Below are 19912 nucleotides of genomic sequence, written 5' to 3'. Positions count from 1 at the left end.
CTTTGCAGCTCACGATAAATAGAGACCGAAACAAAACAAAACAAAACAAAAAAAAAGGAATTTTAAAATAAATAACCATTGTGGCTGCGGAGGCAGCCTGTCCTGGGCAGCTCGTCTGGTGACACGGGCTCCTCCGCGGACGGCGGCGGGGGCGCGCGCGGCGTCCCCGGGCCCTGTAGTGTGCGGCCGGCACCCCCCCGGCCCCGCTGCGGGCTCTGCTCCGGGGAAGGAGCGAGGAGAGCGGCCGGGAGGGGGGCAGCGGCAGCGGGGGGCGCGGGGGGGGAAGCGACCCTTGTCCTGGAGCCCGAGGTTCGGGATCATGCGGAGCGGGAAGAGAATGAAGCGACGCGGGCGCCGGCCGCAGCCTCCCGGATGCGGGGTCTGTAAGAGAGGGGGGGAGCGGCGCTTTGGGACCCCCCAGCTCCTTTGGGACCCCCCAGCTCGTTTGGGGCCCCCAGACCATTTGGGACCCCCCCAGCTCCTTTGGGACCCCCAGCTCCTTTGGGACCCCCCAGCTCGTTTGGGACCCCCCAGCTCGTTTGGGGCCCCCAGACCATTTGGGACCCCCCCAGCTCCTTTGGGACCCCCAGCTCCTTTGGGACCCCCCAGCTCGTTTGGGACCCCCCAGCTCGTTTGGGACCCCCAGCTCCTTTGGGACCCCCAGACCATTTGGGACCCCCCCAGCTCCTTTGGGACCCCCCAGCTCCTTTGGGACCCCCCAGCTCATTTGGGACCCCAAGCTCATTTGGGACCCCCAGCTCCTTTGGGACCCCCCGACCATTTGGGACCCCTCCAGCTCCTTTGGAACCCCCAGCTCCTTTGGGACCCCCCAGCTCGTTTGGGACCCCCCAGCTCGCGCCCCCATTCACTTCGGGGCCGGATCCTGACCCCCCGAGCCCCCCTCACCTGCGTCACAGCGGCTCCTGCCCGGTGTCCTGGCTGGCCTCGAGGAGCAGCTCCTCCAGCTCCTTCTCGTTCTTGGAGCAGCTCAGCTCTGAAAGCAAACGGCCGCCGGTCCCTCCGCTGCCCCCGCGCCACCTCCGGGGGTGCCCAGCGAGGAGCTGCCCACCCCCCCCCATCCCCCCCCTCCCCGAACCACATCAAGGGAAGGCGCCGCGCTGCCGAACGCGCCCGGGAGGCTCGGAGCTCGGAGCTTCCCTGCAGCTATCCTTAATTCCGGCGCGTCCACGAGCCTAATTAAACGGCTTTTCAAAGCACTGCCGGGCTCTGAAGGGCAGAGTCACGGCGGGCTCCGAATTCCCACGGGAAAAGCCCCGGAGCATCGCACCGCTGCACCCGGGGACGGCGCTGGGGCTCACAGCGGGCGATTCGAAGGACCCCGGCGCGAGGAAAGGGCTCTGGACCCCCCCGGGGGCGTTTGGGGAACGGGGCCGGGGGCTCTTACCGTGCTCGGCCGCGCAGCTCCCCGCTTTCCCGTCGCCCTCCGGAGAGACGTCGGGCAGCGCCCGCGCGAAATCCGTCTTCAGCCCGTTGGGGAGGGCGGCGTCGCGGGCCTGGCTCTCGCAGGGCGCGGGGTTGCCGCGCTCCTCGGGGCTCGGCGCCGCGTCCACGCCGGTGGCGGAGGCCGGAGCCGCCCCGTTCGCCCGCGGGTCCCGCAGTGGGGACTCGGAGGCCGGCGTCGGGGCCGGGGGCTCGGCGGGTTTGGCGGCGGGGCCGTCCCCGTCCTCCCGCGGGCACGCGGTGGCGGCCGCTCGCTCCGGCAGGCTCTCCACGCGCGTCACCACAAAGATTTTATGGCCTCGCCCGGGGCTGGAGACCGAAATCCTCCGCTCGTTCCCCTGGGGGGACGCGGAGGGGCTCCCCGCGCTGGCGGCGTGCTGCGGTGCCTCGGCATCGCGCCCGGCCCTCGCCCGCTGCGGGGACGCCGCGGCGGCGGCGCCGCCGGAATCGTTTTGTCCCCGCGCTTGGCTCAAGTCCTTCGTCGCCAACCCCGCGTCCTCCTCCTCCTCATCCGTGTCCGAGTCGGAGTCCGTGGCGCCATCGCGGTCGTCGCCGTCCTCCGCCGGCTCCGCGTCGCCGTTCTCCGAGGACACGGGGCCCTCCCCGGCCTCCTCGCCCTCCTCCGGGGTGGAGGCCGCGCTGTCGTCCTCCCCGGGGCCTTCCTCCAGGGCCTCCGTGACGGTGATTTCGGGCATGGAGGCCGACTGCTGCAGCTTCTGCTCCTTCTCCTCCTTCTCTTTGGCCAGGATGAAGTTGCGCTTGCAGCCGTTCTGGATTTCGGCGAGGAGAGCCTTCTGCGTTTCGATGAAACTCTTCACCTGCGGGCGGAGAGGAAGGGTCGGTGAGCGGAGAAGCGGGAGCCGGAAGCGTTCCTCCAGCAGCAGCCCGGGGACGCCCAGCCCCGCCGTTCGTGTCCCAGGCCAGGCGCGAGCTCTCCGGCCACCCGGAGCGACAACGAGCCGTGGGAAGAGCGAGAACCAACCCTGCTCGAGCAGGGCCGCGCAGCAGCGATGGGCAGCCTTAAAGCCAGGGCCCCTTTGGCTTACAGCGTCGAGGCCACGAAGCTTTCCAAGCAGGAGGCCGCGTCGACACCTTAACCGGGCTTTTTTTCCTCCTCTCCTGCTAGACATGACCGGCCTTTCCCCACAAAACACCCAAACCGCCCCAAAATCGAGCTCCCGGGGTGGGGGGGGGGGGGGGTTTCTCCTCGAAGCCATCGCCGTTTCCGTCTCGGAGGCCGAAGGGCCGGGGACTTACGGACTCCTTCTTGGGCTCGCGGTCCAGGTCGAGGCGCAGCAGCGAGTGGTTGACCTTGAGGGCCAGCGACAGCGCCATGAGGCCGCCCGTTTTGATCTCGTTCTCCCGCAGGTCGAGGCGCAGCAGCCGCGGGCTCTCCGCGATGAATTCCGCCACCGCCACGGCACCTGCGGGGGACGCGACGGCCGCCGGTGAGGGGAGGACACCCCGGGGGGCACGGTCGCCTCCGCCGGACCCCGAAAAAAGGCGTTTTTCGGGGGGGCAGACCGAGGAGGAGGGCCCACCTTCGCAGGTCAGCTTGGTGGAGGCCAAGCCGAGGCGCAGGACGGAGCGGTTCCCGATGAGGCCGTTCTTCAGGTTGCGGACGCCCTCGTTGCCGATGGGGTTGTGGCCCAGGTTCAGGGTCTCCAGGCTCTGGGCGTGAGGCTGCGGGGGGTGGGTGGGGGGGTGGGGAAAAGAGGCTCCAGCTGGGTCCGTCCCGAAGCTCAGCGAGGAGCCGAAGCACGGGGTGGGGGGGAAAGGGACAGCGGGGAGGCACGGCGAGGCGGTGGGACGGAGGAAACGGGGACGGAGGAGGGGGATGAGGGTGAGGAAGCCTCCGGCCGGGCGCACTCACCAGCGTCATCCCCAGGTACGCCATGCCCGAGTGAGTCAGCTGGTTGTTCCACAGCACCAGGGTGACCAGCCCTTTGCGCTGCTCCTTCAGCCCCTCGCAGATGTACGCCAAGCCTGGAGGAACGGCAGCGGGCGGTGAGGATCTGGGGCTTTCCGAGGTGGTCTGCCCCCGGTCGCACCGCCCCGACACCAGCGGGTTTTTTATCGGAGCTCTTCCGGCTTTGCTCTTCGCTCGACGGGGCTGGGAGACCCCCCCCCCCCAGAGGGGAAAACGTGGCTTAAATCAGCCGCTGTGCAGAGCGGGACACGGGCACGGGGGGGGGGGATTTGCGCCCCACGTCCCGGGATGGGGGGCTCGGTGTGGGCAGCGCTTCCGAACCCCGCTGAGCCTCGGGGCCAGGCAAAACCCGCGGCTGCTGCACGGCAAACACACAGGCAGGCAATTAAGCTCTCGGTGTACACGCTAAATCAGTGCCAGCCTCTGAAATGGGGGGGAAAAAACGCACGGGATGGAGCTTGGAGGGCACGGTGCCTGAGCAGGGGGCTGGGATTTGCCCCCGCGCCCGCACGGAGACGGGAGAGAAGCGCAGGAAGAGGCAGCCCACGGGACGATGAGTAAGGCTGGCTGGCCTGATTCTGCCCGGGCCGAGGGCCGGTGCCGCTTCCAGTTGCCGTAAACATATTTATTTTGATAAGCACGTCGAATCCCCAGGCAAACAACGCCGCAGGAGCCCGCAGCAACACCTCGCGGGTGACGCCGGACACGTAGAGAGCCCAGCGCCGCTCGCGATTATTCAGTGCCCAGAGACGCACGAGCCGTGCCAGCTGACCTGCGAGGCGGGCAAATTAATATTTGCACCTTAGGGTGGGACCCGTCCGGAAGCACGGGTGTCCACACCAGCACCGGCCGCGTCCGACCCAGGCATGCTGGGCTGCCTCCGTGCCCACGAGGGCCACGCACGGCGCCCGGAGCGGCAATCGCGCCGCCGGCTGCTCCGCCGGGAGGTGCCCACACCTAGAATTAGCTGGTGTCGGAGCCCGGGGTGGGAGCGTTTCGCAATCCCTGTTTCGATATCAGATCTGGCCTCCCCGTTCGTCCGCGGTGAGTGGGACGGAGAGGAGAAAAACCAGCTCGGAGCTGGAGGAAAACCAGCTGGAGGCCCGAGCAGCCTCGCACGCCGCCGGGTTTTGACCCTTCCCAAAGGTTTAAGCTGCTCGGCGCCCTGCTTTTGTTGTGGCTCTGCCTTGGGGGGGGGGGCGGTTCGGCAGCACGCGGGATTAAATTTGGGGTGAAAGCAGGGGGAATCGGGGAAGGGCAGGCAGAGGGCAGAGAGATCTCCCCCGTGCGGCTGCGGCTCGGGGCAGGCAGCAGGGTCAGGACCCTTGGCACGAGGGACGCCACCTCGGCGTCTCCGTTCGCTTTGGTTAACCCCAAAAAGCTGCCACAAAGCGCCCAAAGGGCCGCAGCTTGGTGAGAAACTGGGCAGGGAAGGGAAATTCTCTTCTCTTTTCTCCCCCAGGCCACAACCCGGGAGTTTTTCCTCCTCCTCGCGCGCGGCCGAATCGCCCGAGCGGCTCCACGGAGGCGGAAGGAGCCTGACCTGAGTCGAGGATGTGGTTGTTCCTCAGGTCGAGGATCTGGATGTAGCAGTTGAACTTCAGGAGGTTGCCGAGCTGCGCCGAGTCCTGCAGCCCGTTCAGCTTGTTGTCGGCCAGGTACAGCTCGCGCAGGTTCATGTTCATCTTCAGCGCCGTGGCTGGACGGCAGACGACGGAGAGGGCTCGCGTTTAGCAGGTAAAAAGCACTCGTGCTCGTTTTATCCCCCCCCCCCCCAAAAAAAATCCACTGCAGACAAGAGGTGAGAGGCGCTCCGACCCCATGCAGCTGAGCGAGGGCTAAAAACCTTTAAAAATTCTCCCCCCCCCGGCGTGTTTTGGCTTTCGGAGGGGGTCGGCGCCGGCAGCACGTGTGCTTGCGGTCGTTTTCCCAGTCGGGCTGCCCTAACGAGCAATTAAAGCCCAGAAACGTTTTTCCCTGCCATCACGACGCCTCCGTCAGCTTAAGCCCGGTGGTGACTTACTCCTAATTCATTAGCTTAACGACGGGGCCGCCCAGCGCCGGCCTCCGCCCTCTCCCCCGGCGGGGTCCCCGGGGGGTTTTGGGGTGGCCGCCACTCACCCAGCAGCATGAGGGGGCGCCCCGAGAGGCTGGCGTTCTCCAGGTGCAGCACCACCAGGCTGCTGCTGATGCGCAGGGCGCGGGCCACGAAGGGGGCCGAGTGGTCCAGCAGGGGCGTGTTGCGGGCGTCCAGGTACTGCAGGCAGTTCGTCTGCGGGGAAAAGACGAGGGGCAGGGGGTTTAGCGCACGCGCGGCACCCCTCGGAAGCACCCCGGTTAAGGGGGTCGCGGTCCTCGGTGCTGTCGGGGCAGGGAGGGGGGGGCACCTCCCGACGGTGGCACGGCAGCAGGCGCCCGGTGGGCTGCCCTGATAAGAGCCCGCGGGCCCAAATCGTGTTTCTGGGGCACCCCCGCGGGCTGCAGATAAGGGGCGAGGAGCCAGAAGGGAGCACCCCGATAAGCTGGCGCGGCGCCGCGAGGGATCCCGCCGGGCACGGGACCTGCGGCCGGGCCCGATTCCGGCACAGCCACCCCAGCAGCCCCTTTACCGATCATTTCTGGCTGTGTACCTGTCGCTTTTATGGCTTTTTTAGGGCTTTCTGCCTCTGCACGCCCCTCCACGTGGCCACGAGCTGCCCAGCGGCTGAGCCCATCCCCTCTGGAGCTCCGCTGGCTGCTTTACAGCGAGGGGCAGACGACAAAAGCAGCAGGAGAGGAGCTGGGGGGGGGTTCTTGCCACCAGCTTCCCCTTCCCATTAGGAGCTTTATTCCCTTCCTAAACTCCCCCAGACGCCCCGAGCCGCTCGCACCCCGGGCAGCGCCCGGCTTCCAGAAGGTTTGGGCAGGATCGGACCCCGTGCGCACCCCGAGGGGCCGCTGCCGGGACCGGCTTCCACGGCAGGCCTCCAAATCGAAGCTGTGAAACGTCCCAAAACAGCCCCGTGCCCAGATCAGCGGGCTGGGATCTCGCTGCTGCCGTCGGAGGGTGGCTGCGCGCCGCGCCACGAGCCCGGCAGCCCCGCTCCGCCCCGTGCCCGTGCAACGCGTGGGCTCGCCGAGCGGATCCGGGTGCTGAGCAATGAGGTTAATGGGAGCTGCTGAGCTCAGCGCCGGCGCCAGGCACCCTGCTGCAAGGATAATGGGTGCCCGGATCCAGAGGCCGACGCTGCGAGCACGCACCGAAGGACAGCCCGCGCTGCTCTGCGGGGCTCTGCGCTTTCAAGGTCTCGGTGCCTGGCACCAAAACGCTCACAAAACGCTCAAAACGCCCACAAATCGGTGTCCTAACTCCGCAGGACAGCCCCGTGCCGTGTTTTTAACCCGGGGAAGGACGTGCCAGGACCGTTCCCGTAGATGCCACGCTTCCTCCCCGCGCTGGCACAAAGCAAAAGACCAGAACCGCCCCGCGGCACGGGGCCCGCTGAGCACCGGATCGAAATGACCGACGGTAACGAAGATCCGCGGGGTGAAAAAGAGCCCCCGGCTCTGTCTGGGGGCAGCTTTGAGCAGCCGGGGAGCGACAGCCCTGCTGAGCACAGCGGGCACGTGGCTGATGGACGCCGTGTACCTGGGGAGGCTACAAGAACGCCCGAGCTCGGGGATTTTATGACCTCTGTCTGCCTGGAGGTGAAGGACGGACCTGCAACAGGGAGACTGGAAGGTGGGAGAAGAGGAAAACAGGAGAAGTTCCACCTTCGGTGGCTGGAAGTGCGTGTAGACAGAGCAGTGCCTCCATTTGGAGGGCATCACGCGTGGTGATAAAGAATTCTCCGTGCTAAATTTCAGATCCACGCTCCGAGTGCTGCAGGGGGCCAGGGCAGGGGGCCAGGGGTCTCCCCTTCATCAACGGACAAACCTGGACAAAGTCGGTGTTTGGGTTTACAAAACCTAGCTAATATTTTGGGGAGGCCGTGGCTATTTTCCATGTGGGGAACTCCTGGATTTGACGGGGGAACTTTGGGATTTGACGGGGGGGGCCTTTTGGGTTTGACGGGGGGGGCCTTTTGGGTTTGACGGGGGGGACCTTTTGGGTTTGACGGGGGGGCCTTTTGGGTTTGACGGGGGAACTTTGGGATTTGACGGGGGGGCCTTTTGGGTTTGACGGGGGGGACCTTTTGGGTTTGACGGGGGAACCTTTTGGGTTTGACGGGGGAACCTTTTGGGTTTGACGGGGGGGGCCTTTTGGGTTTGACGGGGGGAACCTTTTGGGTTTGACGGGGGGAACCTTTTGGGTTTGACGGGGGGGACCTTTTGGGTTTGACGGGGGGAACCTTTTGGGTTTGACGGGGGAACCTTTTGGGTTTGACGGGGGAACCTTTTGGGTTTGACGGGGGGGGCCTTTTGGGTTTGACGGGGGGGACCTTTTGGGTTTGACGGGGGAACCTTTTGGGTTTGACGGGGGAACCTTTTGGGTTTGACGGGGGGGGCCTTTTGGGTTTGACGGGGGGAACCTTTTGGGTTTGACGGGGGGAACCTTTTGGGTTTGACGGGGGGGACCTTTTGGGTTTGACGGGGGGAACCTTTTGGGTTTGACGGGGGGGCCTTTTGGGTTTGACGGGGGGGCCTTTTGGGTTTGACGGGGGGGCCTTTTGGGTTTGACGGGGGGAACCTTTTGGGTTTGACGGGGGGGCCTTTTGGGTTTGACGGGGGGGCCTTTTGGGTTTGACGGGGGGGCCTTTTGGGTTTGACGGGGGGGCCTTTTGGGTTTGACGGGGGGGAACCTTTTGGGTTTGACGGGGGGGGCCTTTTGGGTTTGACGGGGGGGCCTTTTGGGTTTGACGGGGGGGCCTTTTGGGTTTGACGGGGGGAACCTTTTGGGTTTGACGGGGGGAACCTTTTGGGTTTGACGGGGGGACCTTTTGGGTTTGACGGGGGGGCCTTTTGGGTTTGACGGGGGGGCCTTTTGGGTTTGACAGGGGAACCTTTTGGGTTTGACGGGGGGACCTTTTGGGTTTGACGGGGGGAACCTTTTGGGTTTGACGGGGGGGCCTTTTGGGTTTGACGGGGGGGACCTTTTGGGTTTGACGGGGGGGACCTTTTGGGTTTGACGGGGGGGCCTTTTGGGTTTGACGGGGGGAACCTTTTGGGTTTGACGGGGGGGAACCTTTTGGGTTTGACGGGGGGAACCTTTTGGGTTTGACGGGGGAACTTTGGGATTTGACGGGGGGGCCTTTTGGGTTTGACGGGGGGGCCTTTTGGGTTTGACGGGGGGAACCTTTTGGGTTTGACGGGGGAACTTTGGGATTTGACGGGGGGGCCTTTTGGGTTTGACGGGGGGGAACCTTTTGGGTTTGACGGGGGGAACCTTTTGGGTTTGACGGGGGAACTTTGGGATTTGACGGGGGGGCCTTTTGGGTTTGACGGGGGGAACCTTTTGGGTTTGACGGGGGGAACCTTTTGGGTTTGATGGGGGGACCTTTTGGGTTTGACAGGGAAACCTTTTGGGTTTGACGGGGGGAACCTTTTGGGTTTGACGGGGGAGCCTTTTGGGTTTGACGGGGGGAACCTTTTGGGTTTGACGGGGGGGCCTTTTGGGTTTGACGGGGGGGCCTTTTGGGTTTGACGGGGGGGGACCTTTTGGGTTTGACGGGGGGGACCTTTTGGGTTTGACGGGGGGAACCTTTTGGGTTTAATGAAACCCTTTTGGAGTTCAGCTCTTCCTAGAGGGCGGAATGACCACCTGCATGCTCTGGCCACTGACATTTTGCTTGGAGCCAGCCCCTACCCACGGGTAAAGCCCCGTGGGCAGCCCCCGGTGTTTTATGCGTTTAAAACGCGTGCCAACGGCGGCGGGGGGCGAGCACGAACCTTCCTCATCATGTGCGCGGCCGCCTGCCAGCCCCGCGTGCCGATGTGCTTGTTGAAGGAGATGTTGAGGTGCGTGGCCGACTCGTAGTACTCGATCATGTCGAACAGCGCCGAGGCGCCCTGCAAAACGAAGGCACAAGAAAAGCGGCGTTAAAAGGGGATAAAAGGTTAAAAAAATAGATATGATCTGTGGCCAGGCCTCCTCCTCTCAGGCGGGAGGGACGCGTGGAGCATCGCTGTGGCCGTGCTTGGAACAACCAGTGCTGCACCCTGTGTTTCGTCCCCGTTTTTCTCTTTTTCCCCTCCTATTTTGCAAACCCGGGCGCTGCTGGAAAGTGGCAGGGACGGCAAAGCTGCCTTCGGGCAGAAATGTTGGCGCAGGCACCTTGGAGCAAGGGGCCGTGGGGTTTTGCAGGGCACAATCGCTCCTGTTGGTTTGGAGAAGGGGAAAAGGAGGCTTGGAGGAAAAGGGGGAAAGGAGGTTTGGAGGAGAAGGTTTGGAGGAGAAGGGGTAAAAGAGGTCTGGAGAAGGGGTAAAAGAGGTCTGGAGGAGGGGTAAAAGAGGTCTGGAGGAGGGGTAAAGGTGGTTTTGCTGCGCTGGGGCACAAGCAGCTCGGTTTGAGCCGTCCTGTCTCCTCCAGACGCCTCCCACACTGTAACCTTTGGGGCATTAAGTCCCGAATCGCTCTCGCAGACGAGGTCGGGGATCCCCCGCAGGCAGCCGAGGCCACCGCGTCCCCCCCAAGGGGGGAACAAACTCCTGCTGGGGGGCTCTCTGCAGATCTGCTGCCCCGGGGGCAGAAGGCAAGGCTTTGGGTTGTGTCGCTGGAGGCCGTCGGGCGTGCTCGGCCCCGCGAGGTTCACCCTGGGGGAGCTGGCAGAAGTGGGAAGAAGTCGGGTTTCCTCCGAGATCCTCGCTCGTCGGGCTGCGGGGGGATTTAGCGACGCGGGGCTTTGAAGCCCAGCGGGGATTCAGCCCCCGTCCTGGCACCCCTTGGCACCAGGAGGGGAAGGAACCGTGGCCGGAGCAAGGCACCGAGGACGCCCAGGCACCCGAGCGCGTGCTCCCGGGGACACGGGAAAACATTTTCCTGGGAGATTTGATCCCACGGCAGGGACGTTCCCCGCGGGGTTACCCAGGCGTGACGCTGCCATTTACAGGGCGATTTCTGGGGCAATCCCAGCAAAAACGTACAAAAGCCGGGGCCTGCAGCCAGGGCTAGGAGTGAAAGGGCTGGGCAGAGCAGGACCTGCGCCTGTCAAGCGTCCAGAGCTCCCCACAGCAGCAGGGGGCCAATTTGCTTAATTACATAACGAGCATCTTCGGGCGAGACGAGCCGAAACGTGCGCTGGGCAGAGCCACGAAGCGCTTGCTGCGAGGCTTCCAGTAAAAAAAAAAAAAAAAAGAAAAAAGGTATGCGGAGAGACCTGGAGGACTGGAAAACGGCAGCACGAGGCGCAGGCAGAGAACAGGTCCTCGGGGAACAGCAGGGCTTCGCGCCGCGGGAAGCGACGAGGGGAATCCGGGCGCGCTCGTCGGCCGCCGGGTGAGTCAGGGGCCGGCGTGCCGCGGCACGGAGCCGGCTGACGCGGCGTGAATCAGCCCTTTTGGTACGGGGACGAGCGCGGTTCTGTCCCCGAACGAGCTCCCGGTGAGGGCTGGGCTCCCAAACCTCCCTCCCACACCATAGTTGAGGTGGAATTCATCTTTCCTGCAGCGGGGTTAGGAGGAGCGCGCGGCGGGGAGGAGCCGGGGAGGGTTCGGGCTCGCTTGGGCGAATAAAAGGAAGGATTTCTGGGGGAGGGAGCTGGGAGCGGGGCCAAAATCCGGCACCAGGCAGGCACCCGTGGGTGCTGCTGGAAGGGAAAGGTGCAAAACCCCTGCCGGTGCTCCCGGAGGCAAGGGATGAGCTTGGGGCACCCTGCGGGATCCCAGTCCCAGGTAACGAGGCCGGGCGGGAGGCGCAGCGCCGGCTGACAGCCCCAGGGGGGCCCCCAGCTCATCACCCGGGCTGCACCCCGCTTGGGGACAGCTCTGTCCCCCAAAAACGGCCTCCTCCTGCCCCACTGGGCACGTCACGGGGGACCCAGAGCGTGGGCACAGCGCCGGGACGCGCCGGGGTCGGTGGGAAACCGATGCCGAGCGCAGCCGCGGCCACGATTTCCCCCCTTAACCTCTCCCGGTCGGATGCCACGGGGCCTTGCTGAAGAGTTGGGGGGGGGGGCGGGGGGGGGAAAAAGGGGAAAAAAAGCACCAAGGGGACGTGGCAGCGCAGCTCTGGAGGCGGGGGTGGGATGGGGATGGATGGCACGGGGAGGACACACGAAGCGAGGGGACGCTCCAGAGCTGGCAGCGGGATGGGGTGGGATGGAGAAACCAAACTTTGATTTAGGGTAAAAAAGAAAAAAAAAAAAGCGGGGAAACTTTGATTTAGGGAAAAAAAAAAAAAAAAAACAACAAAAAACCAGGGCACGGGGAGCCACGGGTCCGAGAGGAGCAGGGCAGGCAGGGGACAGGCAGCTGGGGACAAACCGGGCCCCGTGATGGGTTCCGCTCTGCTTTATTCGATACCCACAGCGGTGGAGCAGCTCTGACAGCCACAGGGGTGCGGTGAGCCACGCCCCCCCCCCCTAAAAAAAAGGCTTTTTAACCCTCTCCTTGGGTTTTAAACCCAGAGTGCTCAAATGGTCGGGTTTGGAGCAGCAAATGCTGCACGCACAGAGCCAAACGAGGGCGCGGATACGAAGGGGATGGGCACGGGGCACCCCACAAAGATCAGAGCCCGGAAGGTGCTGGAAACCCCAAAAGGTTTTTGCTAAACCGAACTGGGAACGAGGAGCCGGCAGAGGTCCGGCCACTTACGTCTTCATCCAGGCTCGTTTGCTCCAAGTCAACAATTTTGAACTGGACCCGCTTGAAAATTTCCTCCAGGGCCTCGCAGGCCTTGTAATCCAGCTTCTCCCCTGGGGCAGGAAAACAAAACGAGGTGGGTTTGGAGCTGTCGGCGCGGACGGGGCGCGCACAAAGGCGAATTTCTCCTCCCCGTGCCCAGAGCACCCCCCCCCCCCCCCCAAAAAACCCAGCTGGGGGGAAATTCAGAGCCCGCCGTCAGACCCGCTGTGCCCGCGTGGGAATTCATTCACCCTCGCCTCCCAGCCCGGGGCAGGCTCCAGCACAAGGCAAGGTGGAAATCCACCCAAAAACCAGCACGGGAGCCCCCCCAGCCCTCATCCCGTCCAGCCGTGAGCCACCAGGACGCTGTTTTTTCACCCAAACCGGGATTTCTGCGGCTCTTTTCCGAACGAGCCAGCCCCTCGCCCGCTTCAGCCCCTCCCTCACTGCGCCCCGATTCCTTTCGCCATACAAAAGCACCACGCGGCCAAGGCCCGATCCCACAAATCCAATTCCTCCCCTTTCGGTTTAGGGAAGTAAAAGGTACGAGCTGCCTCCAGAACGTTTTTCCAAGACCCGGGGCCTTTTATTTGCTTATTTCTCTGCCCGTTTCCCAGCGGACGCTCTGGAAAATCGTGGCTGGCTTCCTTCGGCCGGTGACGCACGTCCCCGGAGGACGTTGCTTTACCCCAAACCCTTTCCCCCTGCGCAGAGGCGAGCAGGAGAGGCTGAGGGTGCTTGGCGTGGTGCGTAAGGATGCATTTACGCCTTGTAACAGGGCCCCCACGTCCCTCGGGGTCTTCTCAGAACCGCCCCCCCCCCCAGCGCGGGGCCAGATGGGGGAGCCAAGAAAACATCCCGCCGGGAAGCGTTTGGCTCAAAAGACGACAACAGGGCCCCAAAAAGGGATTTATTTGGGGGTTGTTTGGGCGAGCTGGTTGGCCCGGGCTCAGTTCAAGGTCCCCGGGCTCTTGGCAGCGGAAGGCATCGCGCGGCGGAGGAAGAGCCTCGCCCAAGGGCGCAGGGACCGGCTGCAGGGCTGGGAACGGGGGGAAAGGGGGGCAGCAGGGGGCTCAACGAGGGACCCGACGCGAGCGTTCGTCCCCTGGGGAGCAGAGCCCGGCCTCCTGCTGGCCCCGAGCCCCCAGGGAAGCCGTTTTGGGGGAAGGACGAGTCGGCGCCTCCCCCTGCTCCGACTGCGGGAGCCCCGGCCGGGAGCGCGGCTCCAGCTGGCCCCCAAAAACCCACTGATGTTGCCCAAAACGCAGCAAAATTAATTCCCCTGGTGGCGTCGGAGGGGGCTTACCTTTCAGATCCAGGCAATCTATCCTGGGGGCCAGATCTTTGAATTCCTGTAAAAGACAGAGCAGCGTTTCGGACACGGGAGGAAGGGAGGGGAATTCCTGCACCGGAATTCGAGGAGATAACGCAGAAAATCGGGCAAATCCCGACGCTAAGAAGAGCTAAATCTTTAAACGCCGCGTCTGAGGACCGAGGTTTTAAGCGGGCCTCGGATTCACGCTACGTGCCCGGGGCAAAGCCCGGCTCAGCCCCGCTCTCCCTGCAGGCACGGGCACGTTTTCCATTTCAATAACACCCGAGGGCCAAACCGCTGGGAGAACGAGCCCGTTGGGTCCCCTCCTTCGGCTCGCAGGCTCGGCCTCAACGGCAAATTAAGCAAAAATATTCTGCTAATTAGGCTCCTGCGCTGGTGGCGCCCCGCGGGGCGGCTTCGCCCGGCCAGAAGCCCTTTGCGGGATTAAACCAGGGGGGTTTGCGCCCAACCCACCAAATCCTCAGCGAGGGGCAGGGCCCGGGGGTCCCCCACCTGGATCTGCTTCAGCAGCTTGGGGATCTGCTTGCAGTTGAGCTTCTGGCAGGCTTGCTTGTAGGCGCTCACGATCTCGTCCACCGTCACGTTCTGGGCTGGAAAAGAGGGAGAGGATTCCCGTTAGGGCGCGGGGCGATTCGGGCGGCCCCTCCCGCTCGCCCCCCCGGATTCCTCGCGCCGGGTTTTCGCCCCGAAAACGTTCGCCGGAGGCGCGGCTGCCTCCGGGCGCCCTGCCCACCCGCGAGCCGCGGGGCTCCGTGGCTCGGGTTCCCCGTCACGGGGGCGTCTCGCGCCGGATCCGGCCCAACGCCAGCGGCGGGGCACCCAAAGCTCCCCCGGGCAGCCCCGTCCAGGTCTCACCGTGCTCAGCACAACCCGTTTCCGCCTTCCACCCAACCCAAACCTCTCCTTTTTCGGCCTAAAACCCTTGGCCCCCCGAGCCTGCTCGGCTGCAGGCTGCACAAGCCCAGCTCTCAGCAGCTTCTGGCTCCGTTTCGCCGTTTTCAGCCCCTTTTCCCGACCCCTTTTCCCCTTCCCAAGCCACGGCAGCGAGGTTTTCGGGCAGCAAACACCCGCGGCACCAAGCAGCAAAGGTCTGCGCACGCCCCACGGCGCCTCTCAGCCACGCAGGACCTAAAACCAGCTTTCTTGCCCCAAAACCTCGGCTGCTTTCTTTAACCCCCAGGGGCTGAAAACCAAACTGCTCGCGCAGGGGGGCTGCTTCAGCGGGCAGAGCACGCACGGCACCGAAAGCACCGGCCCTGCGGGGGGCCCCAATGCGCACAAAACCCCCCCAGACGCGCACAAAACCCCCCCAGACATGCACAAAACCCCCCCAGACGCGCACAAAACCCCCCCAGACGCGCACAAAACCCCCCCAGACGCGCACAAAACCCCCCCAGACGCGCACAAAACCCCCCCAGACGTGCACAAAACCCCCCCAGACGCCGCCGGGTTCCTCCCGGGCCCTGCTTTGAGCGCCCCGAGGCCGCCTTGTCCCCCAAAATTATTTGTTTCTCTCGGCAGAGCCCAAGGGGGGGGGATCCCGGGGCCCCGCGCGTGTTTTCCCCGGGGTTTTGTGCGGCGACGTCGCCGTAAAACGAAGGGGATTTATAAAGCACTCAGCACCAGCAGCTCTTCGGCCTTTTCGCTCCCTCTGCACCCCGAAAAACATCGAATAAAAGGAGAAAAGGAGACGGGGGAGCTCAGGAAACTGCAGCCCCCCAATGCTCCTGGTTAGCGGGGGGGTTTCTTCTGGCAACGCCGACCCCGTCGGCGCTGCTCGTTCTGTACCTCTGCTAATCCGGCCGCGCAGGGCAGCTCCCTAATTAATCTCTTCGTTACCGAGCAGCAGATTAGGGTCGGAAGAGCAACGCGGGCGTTTCCCAACCCCCGAGGATCCCGGATCCGAACCGGCGCCGTGCCAACCGCCGACCCGCAGCGAGGGGGCCGCCGGCGAGGCGAAGCAAACGAGGCGAAGCAAACGAGGCGTTACTCATTAACGCGGTCGTTAGCTGCCAGCCGCCAGGCTCGTGGCGTAACCCGAGGCGGGACCGAGCCCCGAACCGGGCGCAGAATCCGGCCCCTGCTCCCCGGGGAGGAGGCTCCCTTCGGCCTCGAGCCCTGCGGGGTGGAAGCAGAAATCCGTAACCGAACCCGGCGCTGAAACGAGAGCCTGGTGATAAAGAATTAAAGGAGGGAGGAATCGATGCGGGTCAGTAAAAAGGCGGCGGAGAAAGGAGGCAGCGAGGGCTGAGCGCCACGCGGGGCTTCGTAGAGGCTCCTTCAGGGCCGAGCGCTCCAAAAATCGCCAGTCCTGGTGCGGGGGGGGGGGGGGTAAAAACAAGGAGAGAAACGTTAAAACCCAGCGGGGTGATCGCGGCCACCCCGCCAGGAGGGAGCCCGACGAGGCGACGAAAACGAAGCTCGGCACGAAGAAGCTGGGTGGGAAAATAAAAAGCGGCGCAGCAGCAGGGCGGCGGAGGTGACGCGCACCTCCACGTGGCTCAAAGGCCCCCCAAACCCCCAAAATCTGACAGCCCAACCGCCGCGCGAGGGACGCGGCTGCGAGCGCGGCGCCCAGCTCCGCGGCCCCGTGAAAAGATTTGGGGGGGGGGGGAAACGCGCGTTTCTGGGTGGTAACGCTTCACGTTTCTTTCGCAAGGAGGAAGAAGATGCCGTAAAAAGCCGGGGAAAGCTTCCAGCGACCTCGGCTGCATCCCGCGCGCCCGTGAGGCTTGCTGGCTCCTGCTGGAAGTCACCGAATCGCCCTTTCCAGCACCGACTCGGCCTCGGCGAGAAGCTTTTGCCCCCAAAACCGCGGGATTTCAGCGCTGGGATGAGACGGAGCCGTCTCCCCTTCCTCCTCTCCTGGAATCCGGCGGGGTTTTTGGGGTCCCCCCGGCCCAGGCTGCCCAAAGCCCACCCAGCCCGGCCGCGGGCAGCGCCAGGGAGGGGGCACCGCAGCCTGCGCCAGGGCCTCACCGCCCTGGGCGTGAAGGATAGAAATCCCTCCCTGACCGAAAGAAACCTGCCCTCTTTTAGGTTATAGCCGTCACCCCTTGTCCTGTCGCTGCACTCCCTGATGAAGATCCCCCCCAGCTTTCCCGGAGGCCCCTTTGGGCACTGGGGGGGGCCGCAGCGAGGTCCCCCCGCAGCCTCCCCCAGCCTCCGGCCCGTTTACGTCGGGATTTCCACCCCCAGGTCCTTCCCCGAACCTGTTTTCACCCCCCCCTCCCCCCCCCCGGTTTGTGCCCATGGGGGGGGTCGCCCCCTCCAGGAGCAGGACCTCGCGGTGGCCTCGCTGAGCTGCGGGAGCTTCGGCCCGGTACCGGCACCGGGGTTTGGGCCCTCGGGGTGCCCGCGGAGCTGGTGGGGGAACCGGGGCCGTTTCTCCCCTCCGGTTCCCGGTCCCTGCTGCTCAACCCCCGGAGCCATCTCCCCTCCGGTTCCCAGGTCCCGCTGCTCGATCCCCGGGGCCGTTTCCCCTCTGGTTCCCGGTCCCCACAACCCAACCCCGGGGCTGATCTCCTCCGGTTCCCGGTCCCCACAACTCAATCCCCAGGGCCAGTTCCCGGTCCCGCTGCTCAGCCCCGGGGCCGTTTCCCCTCCGGTTCCCGGTCCCTGCTGCTCAGCCCCGGAACCATCTCCCCTCCGGTTCCCGGTCCACACTCTTTGACCCCCGGGGCCGTTTTCCCTCCGGTTCCCGGTCCCCACAACTCAACCCCCAGGGCCAGTTCCCGGTCCCGCTGCTCAGCCCCGGGGCCGTTTCCCCTCCGGTTCCCGGTCCCCACAACCCAACCCCGGGGCTGATCTCCTCCGGTTCCCGGTCCCCACAACTCAATCCCCGGGGCCAGTTCCCGGTCCCGCTGCTCAGCCCCGGGGCCGTTTCCCCTCCGGTTCCCGGTCCCTGCTGCTCAACCCCCGGAGCCGTTTCCCCTCCGGTTCCCGGTCCCCACAACCCAACCCCGGGGCTGATCTCCTCCGGTTCCCGGTCCCCACAACTCAACCCCCGGGGCCAGTTCCCGGTCCCGCTGCTCAGCCCCGGGGCCGTTCCCCCTCCGGCTCCCGGTCCCTGTTGCTCGACCCCTGGGGCCGTCTCCCCTCCGGTTCCCGGTGCCCACCACTCAATCCTGGGGCCGTTTCCCCTCCTGTCCCTGGCCCCTGCTCTTCGACCCCCGGGGCCGTCTCCCCCCCGCTTCCCGGTCCTGCCGCACAATCCCGGGGGCCGTTCCCCCTCCGGCTCCCGGTCCCTGCTGCTCAACCCCCGGCTCCATCTCCCCTCCGGTTCCCGGTCCCCACAACCCAACCCCCGGGGCCGGTTCCCGGTGCCCACCGCTCACCCCCGGCCCCGTTCCACCCCCCCACCCCCCCCGGTTCCCGGTCCCTGCTCTTCAACCCCCCCCCCCCCCATCCCCCATCCCCGTTCCCCCGCCGCCGTTACCGTGTCTCCACGGATCCTTGGGCTCCACGGCCCCGGACACGATGTCCTCGTCGGACGGGAACGTCACCCGTTTCGCCCCGTGCCTCAGCCGCCCGTCCTCGGGGCCCGGCGGTCCGGCGGCCGGGTCGGGGCCCGCCTCACCGGGAGCGGCGGGGAGCAGCGGCGGTGGCGGCGGCGGCGGCGGCAGCAGCAGCGGCGCCGGGGCCTCGTCCATGGCGGGGGCCGGGGCTGGGCCTCTCACCGGGGCATGGCCGGGCCGGGCCGGGCCGGAGCCGCCGCCGCGCACCGGAGCGGAGCCGCCGCCGCCCGCCGCTGCCACCGCGGCCTGAGCCTCAGCGCCGCACTTTCGTCACGGAGCCGGGGCGGGGGGGGGGGGGGGGGGCGAAAAAAAAAAACACAAAGACTCCCCCCCCCCTCACCACCCGAGCACCCGGCTCGCGTCGTGCTTTTTTTTTTATCTTATTTACCTATTTTATTTATTTATTTGTTTTTATTTCCGCGGGGGGGGGGGGGCAGCGCCGTGGCGAATCTGCGGCGGCGAATCGGCGGCGGCGGCGGGGGGGGGGGGAACCAACGGCACTTTCGTCACGGGGGGGGGGGAAATGGAGGGAGGGGGCGGCGGGAACCGGGGAGGGGGTGGGGGGGGAACGGGGCGAGGCGGCGGCGGGCACCGTGGGGGGGGGTGAGGGAGGGGGGGGGAGGGGGGCGGCGCGGAGCCGTTTGGCGAATCTGCCGCGGCGGAAAAGCGGCCCCGCGGGGGAGGGGGGGAGCGGCGGAGGGTGACGCACTTCCGGGCGGGAAGCGCCGCGCATGCGCGGAGCCCCCGGGAGCGTGAGTGGGGGGCCGTGAGGGGTGCGGGCACGGGGGGGATTTGGGGGGATTTGGGGGAGTTTTGGGGGGTTTTGGGGCGGAATGGGGGGCACGAAGGTCCCGGGGGGGGGATTTGGGGGGGCAGAGGTCACGGGAGGGGTCCTGGGGGGGGGCTGAGGGCAGGGGGAGGCTCGGGGGGGGGAGGGGAAGGCCTCGGGGGGGCCTAAGGGGAGGGAGGTTTTGGGGGGGGGATGGAGGGGGTGGGGGGGTCACAGGGGGCTGGGGGGGGGGCTGGAGAGGGGCACCGGGGGGGTTACTGGGGGGGCTCCGGGGGGGGAAGGGGCTTCAGGAGGGGGCTGGGGGGGGGGGCACCGAGGGGGCTGAGGTCGTGGGGGGGGGGGGGTGATGGGGGGGGGCGGGGGCTTTGGGAAGGGGTTGGGGGGGGGTCACAGAGGGCTGGGGGGGCTGGAGAGGGGCATGGGGGGTAAATGGGGGGTGATGGAGGGGGGCAGGGGGGGTAAATGGGGGGGTGATGGAGGGGGGCAGGGGCTTCAGGAGGGGGCTGGGGGGGTAATTGGGGGGCTCTGGGGGGGGGCAGGGGCTTCAGGAGGGGGTTAGGGGTCTTGGGGGGGCACCGAGGGAGCTGAGGTCTTGGGGGGGGTCTGGAGAGGGGCACGGGGGGGGGGGGGCAGGGGCTTCAGGAGGGGTTTGTTTGCGGGGGGATCACAGGGCGTTGGGGGGGGGGTCTGCAGAGGGACATGGGGGATTTGGGGGGGGGGTCCCAGGACTTGGGAGGGGCACTGGGGGGGGGGGGTCTTGTGGGGGGTGGTGGAGGGGGCAGAGGCTTTAGGAGGTGTTTTTTTTGGGGGGGGGGTCCATAGGTCTAAGGGGGAGGACACGGGGCTGGGGGGGGGGGGGGGGGCTGGAGGGGGGGGTCTTTGAGGACTTTTGGGGTCTCCGAGGGCTTTTGGGGTCCCTACAGGCAGGGGGCAAGGGGGACCCCGAAGGGCATTATGAGGGCAGCTCCCTGTAGACCGCGGGGGGGGGGGGGCTGTTCCCTAACCTTAATTAGCACTGGGGGTGTGTGTGTGTGTTAATTAGCCTCCCCTAACGACCCGTTCCCCCCCCCCCCGCAGCCCCCCCACCCCCATGGCGGTACCGGTGAGCGTCCTGCGC

General features: G+C 66.0%; 1 protein-coding gene across 1 annotated transcript; it reads right to left on the bottom strand.

Annotated features, from left to right (window-relative positions):
* Positions 1-214: 214 nt before the first annotated feature.
* Positions 215-18140, bottom strand: PPP1R37 (protein phosphatase 1 regulatory subunit 37). Its single transcript, XM_035572514.2, has 13 exons — positions 17927-18140; positions 13981-14078; positions 13459-13504; positions 12123-12223; positions 9260-9379; positions 5513-5663; positions 4935-5090; positions 3335-3447; positions 3003-3144; positions 2719-2885; positions 1406-2279; positions 907-994; positions 215-381 (listed from the first exon to the last, which is right to left on the bottom strand). The coding sequence occupies exons 1-12, from the start codon at positions 18138-18140 to the stop codon at positions 912-914; spliced, it is 2265 nt and encodes a 754-aa protein (XP_035428407.1). The 3' UTR covers positions 215-381; positions 907-911.
* Positions 18141-19912: the final 1772 nt, after the last annotated feature.

Source organism: Cygnus atratus, unplaced genomic scaffold (assembly GCF_013377495.2).
Source record: "Cygnus atratus isolate AKBS03 ecotype Queensland, Australia unplaced genomic scaffold, CAtr_DNAZoo_HiC_assembly HiC_scaffold_166, whole genome shotgun sequence".
Classification (NCBI taxonomy): domain Eukaryota; kingdom Metazoa; phylum Chordata; class Aves; order Anseriformes; family Anatidae; genus Cygnus; species Cygnus atratus.
The sequence above is the reverse complement of the archived record's forward strand: the minus strand, read 5'-3'. Positions and strand labels throughout refer to the sequence as shown.

What these genes read in the sequence shown, in the direction of transcription:
- PPP1R37 (XM_035572514.2), bottom strand. Translation starts at nt 18,140, where the DNA reads ATGGACGAGGCCCCGGCGCCGCTGCTGCTGCCGCCGCCGCCGCCGCCA. An exon ending in AGATTGCCTGGATCTGAAAG is followed by an intron (nt 12,224 to 13,458) that starts GTAAGCCCCCTC and finishes TTCCTGCCCCAG; the next exon opens with GGGAGAAGCTGGATTACAAG. An exon ending in GAGCTGCGCGGCCGAGCACG is followed by an intron (nt 995 to 1,405) that starts GTAAGAGCCCCC and finishes GTTTGCTTTCAG; the next exon opens with AGCTGAGCTGCTCCAAGAAC.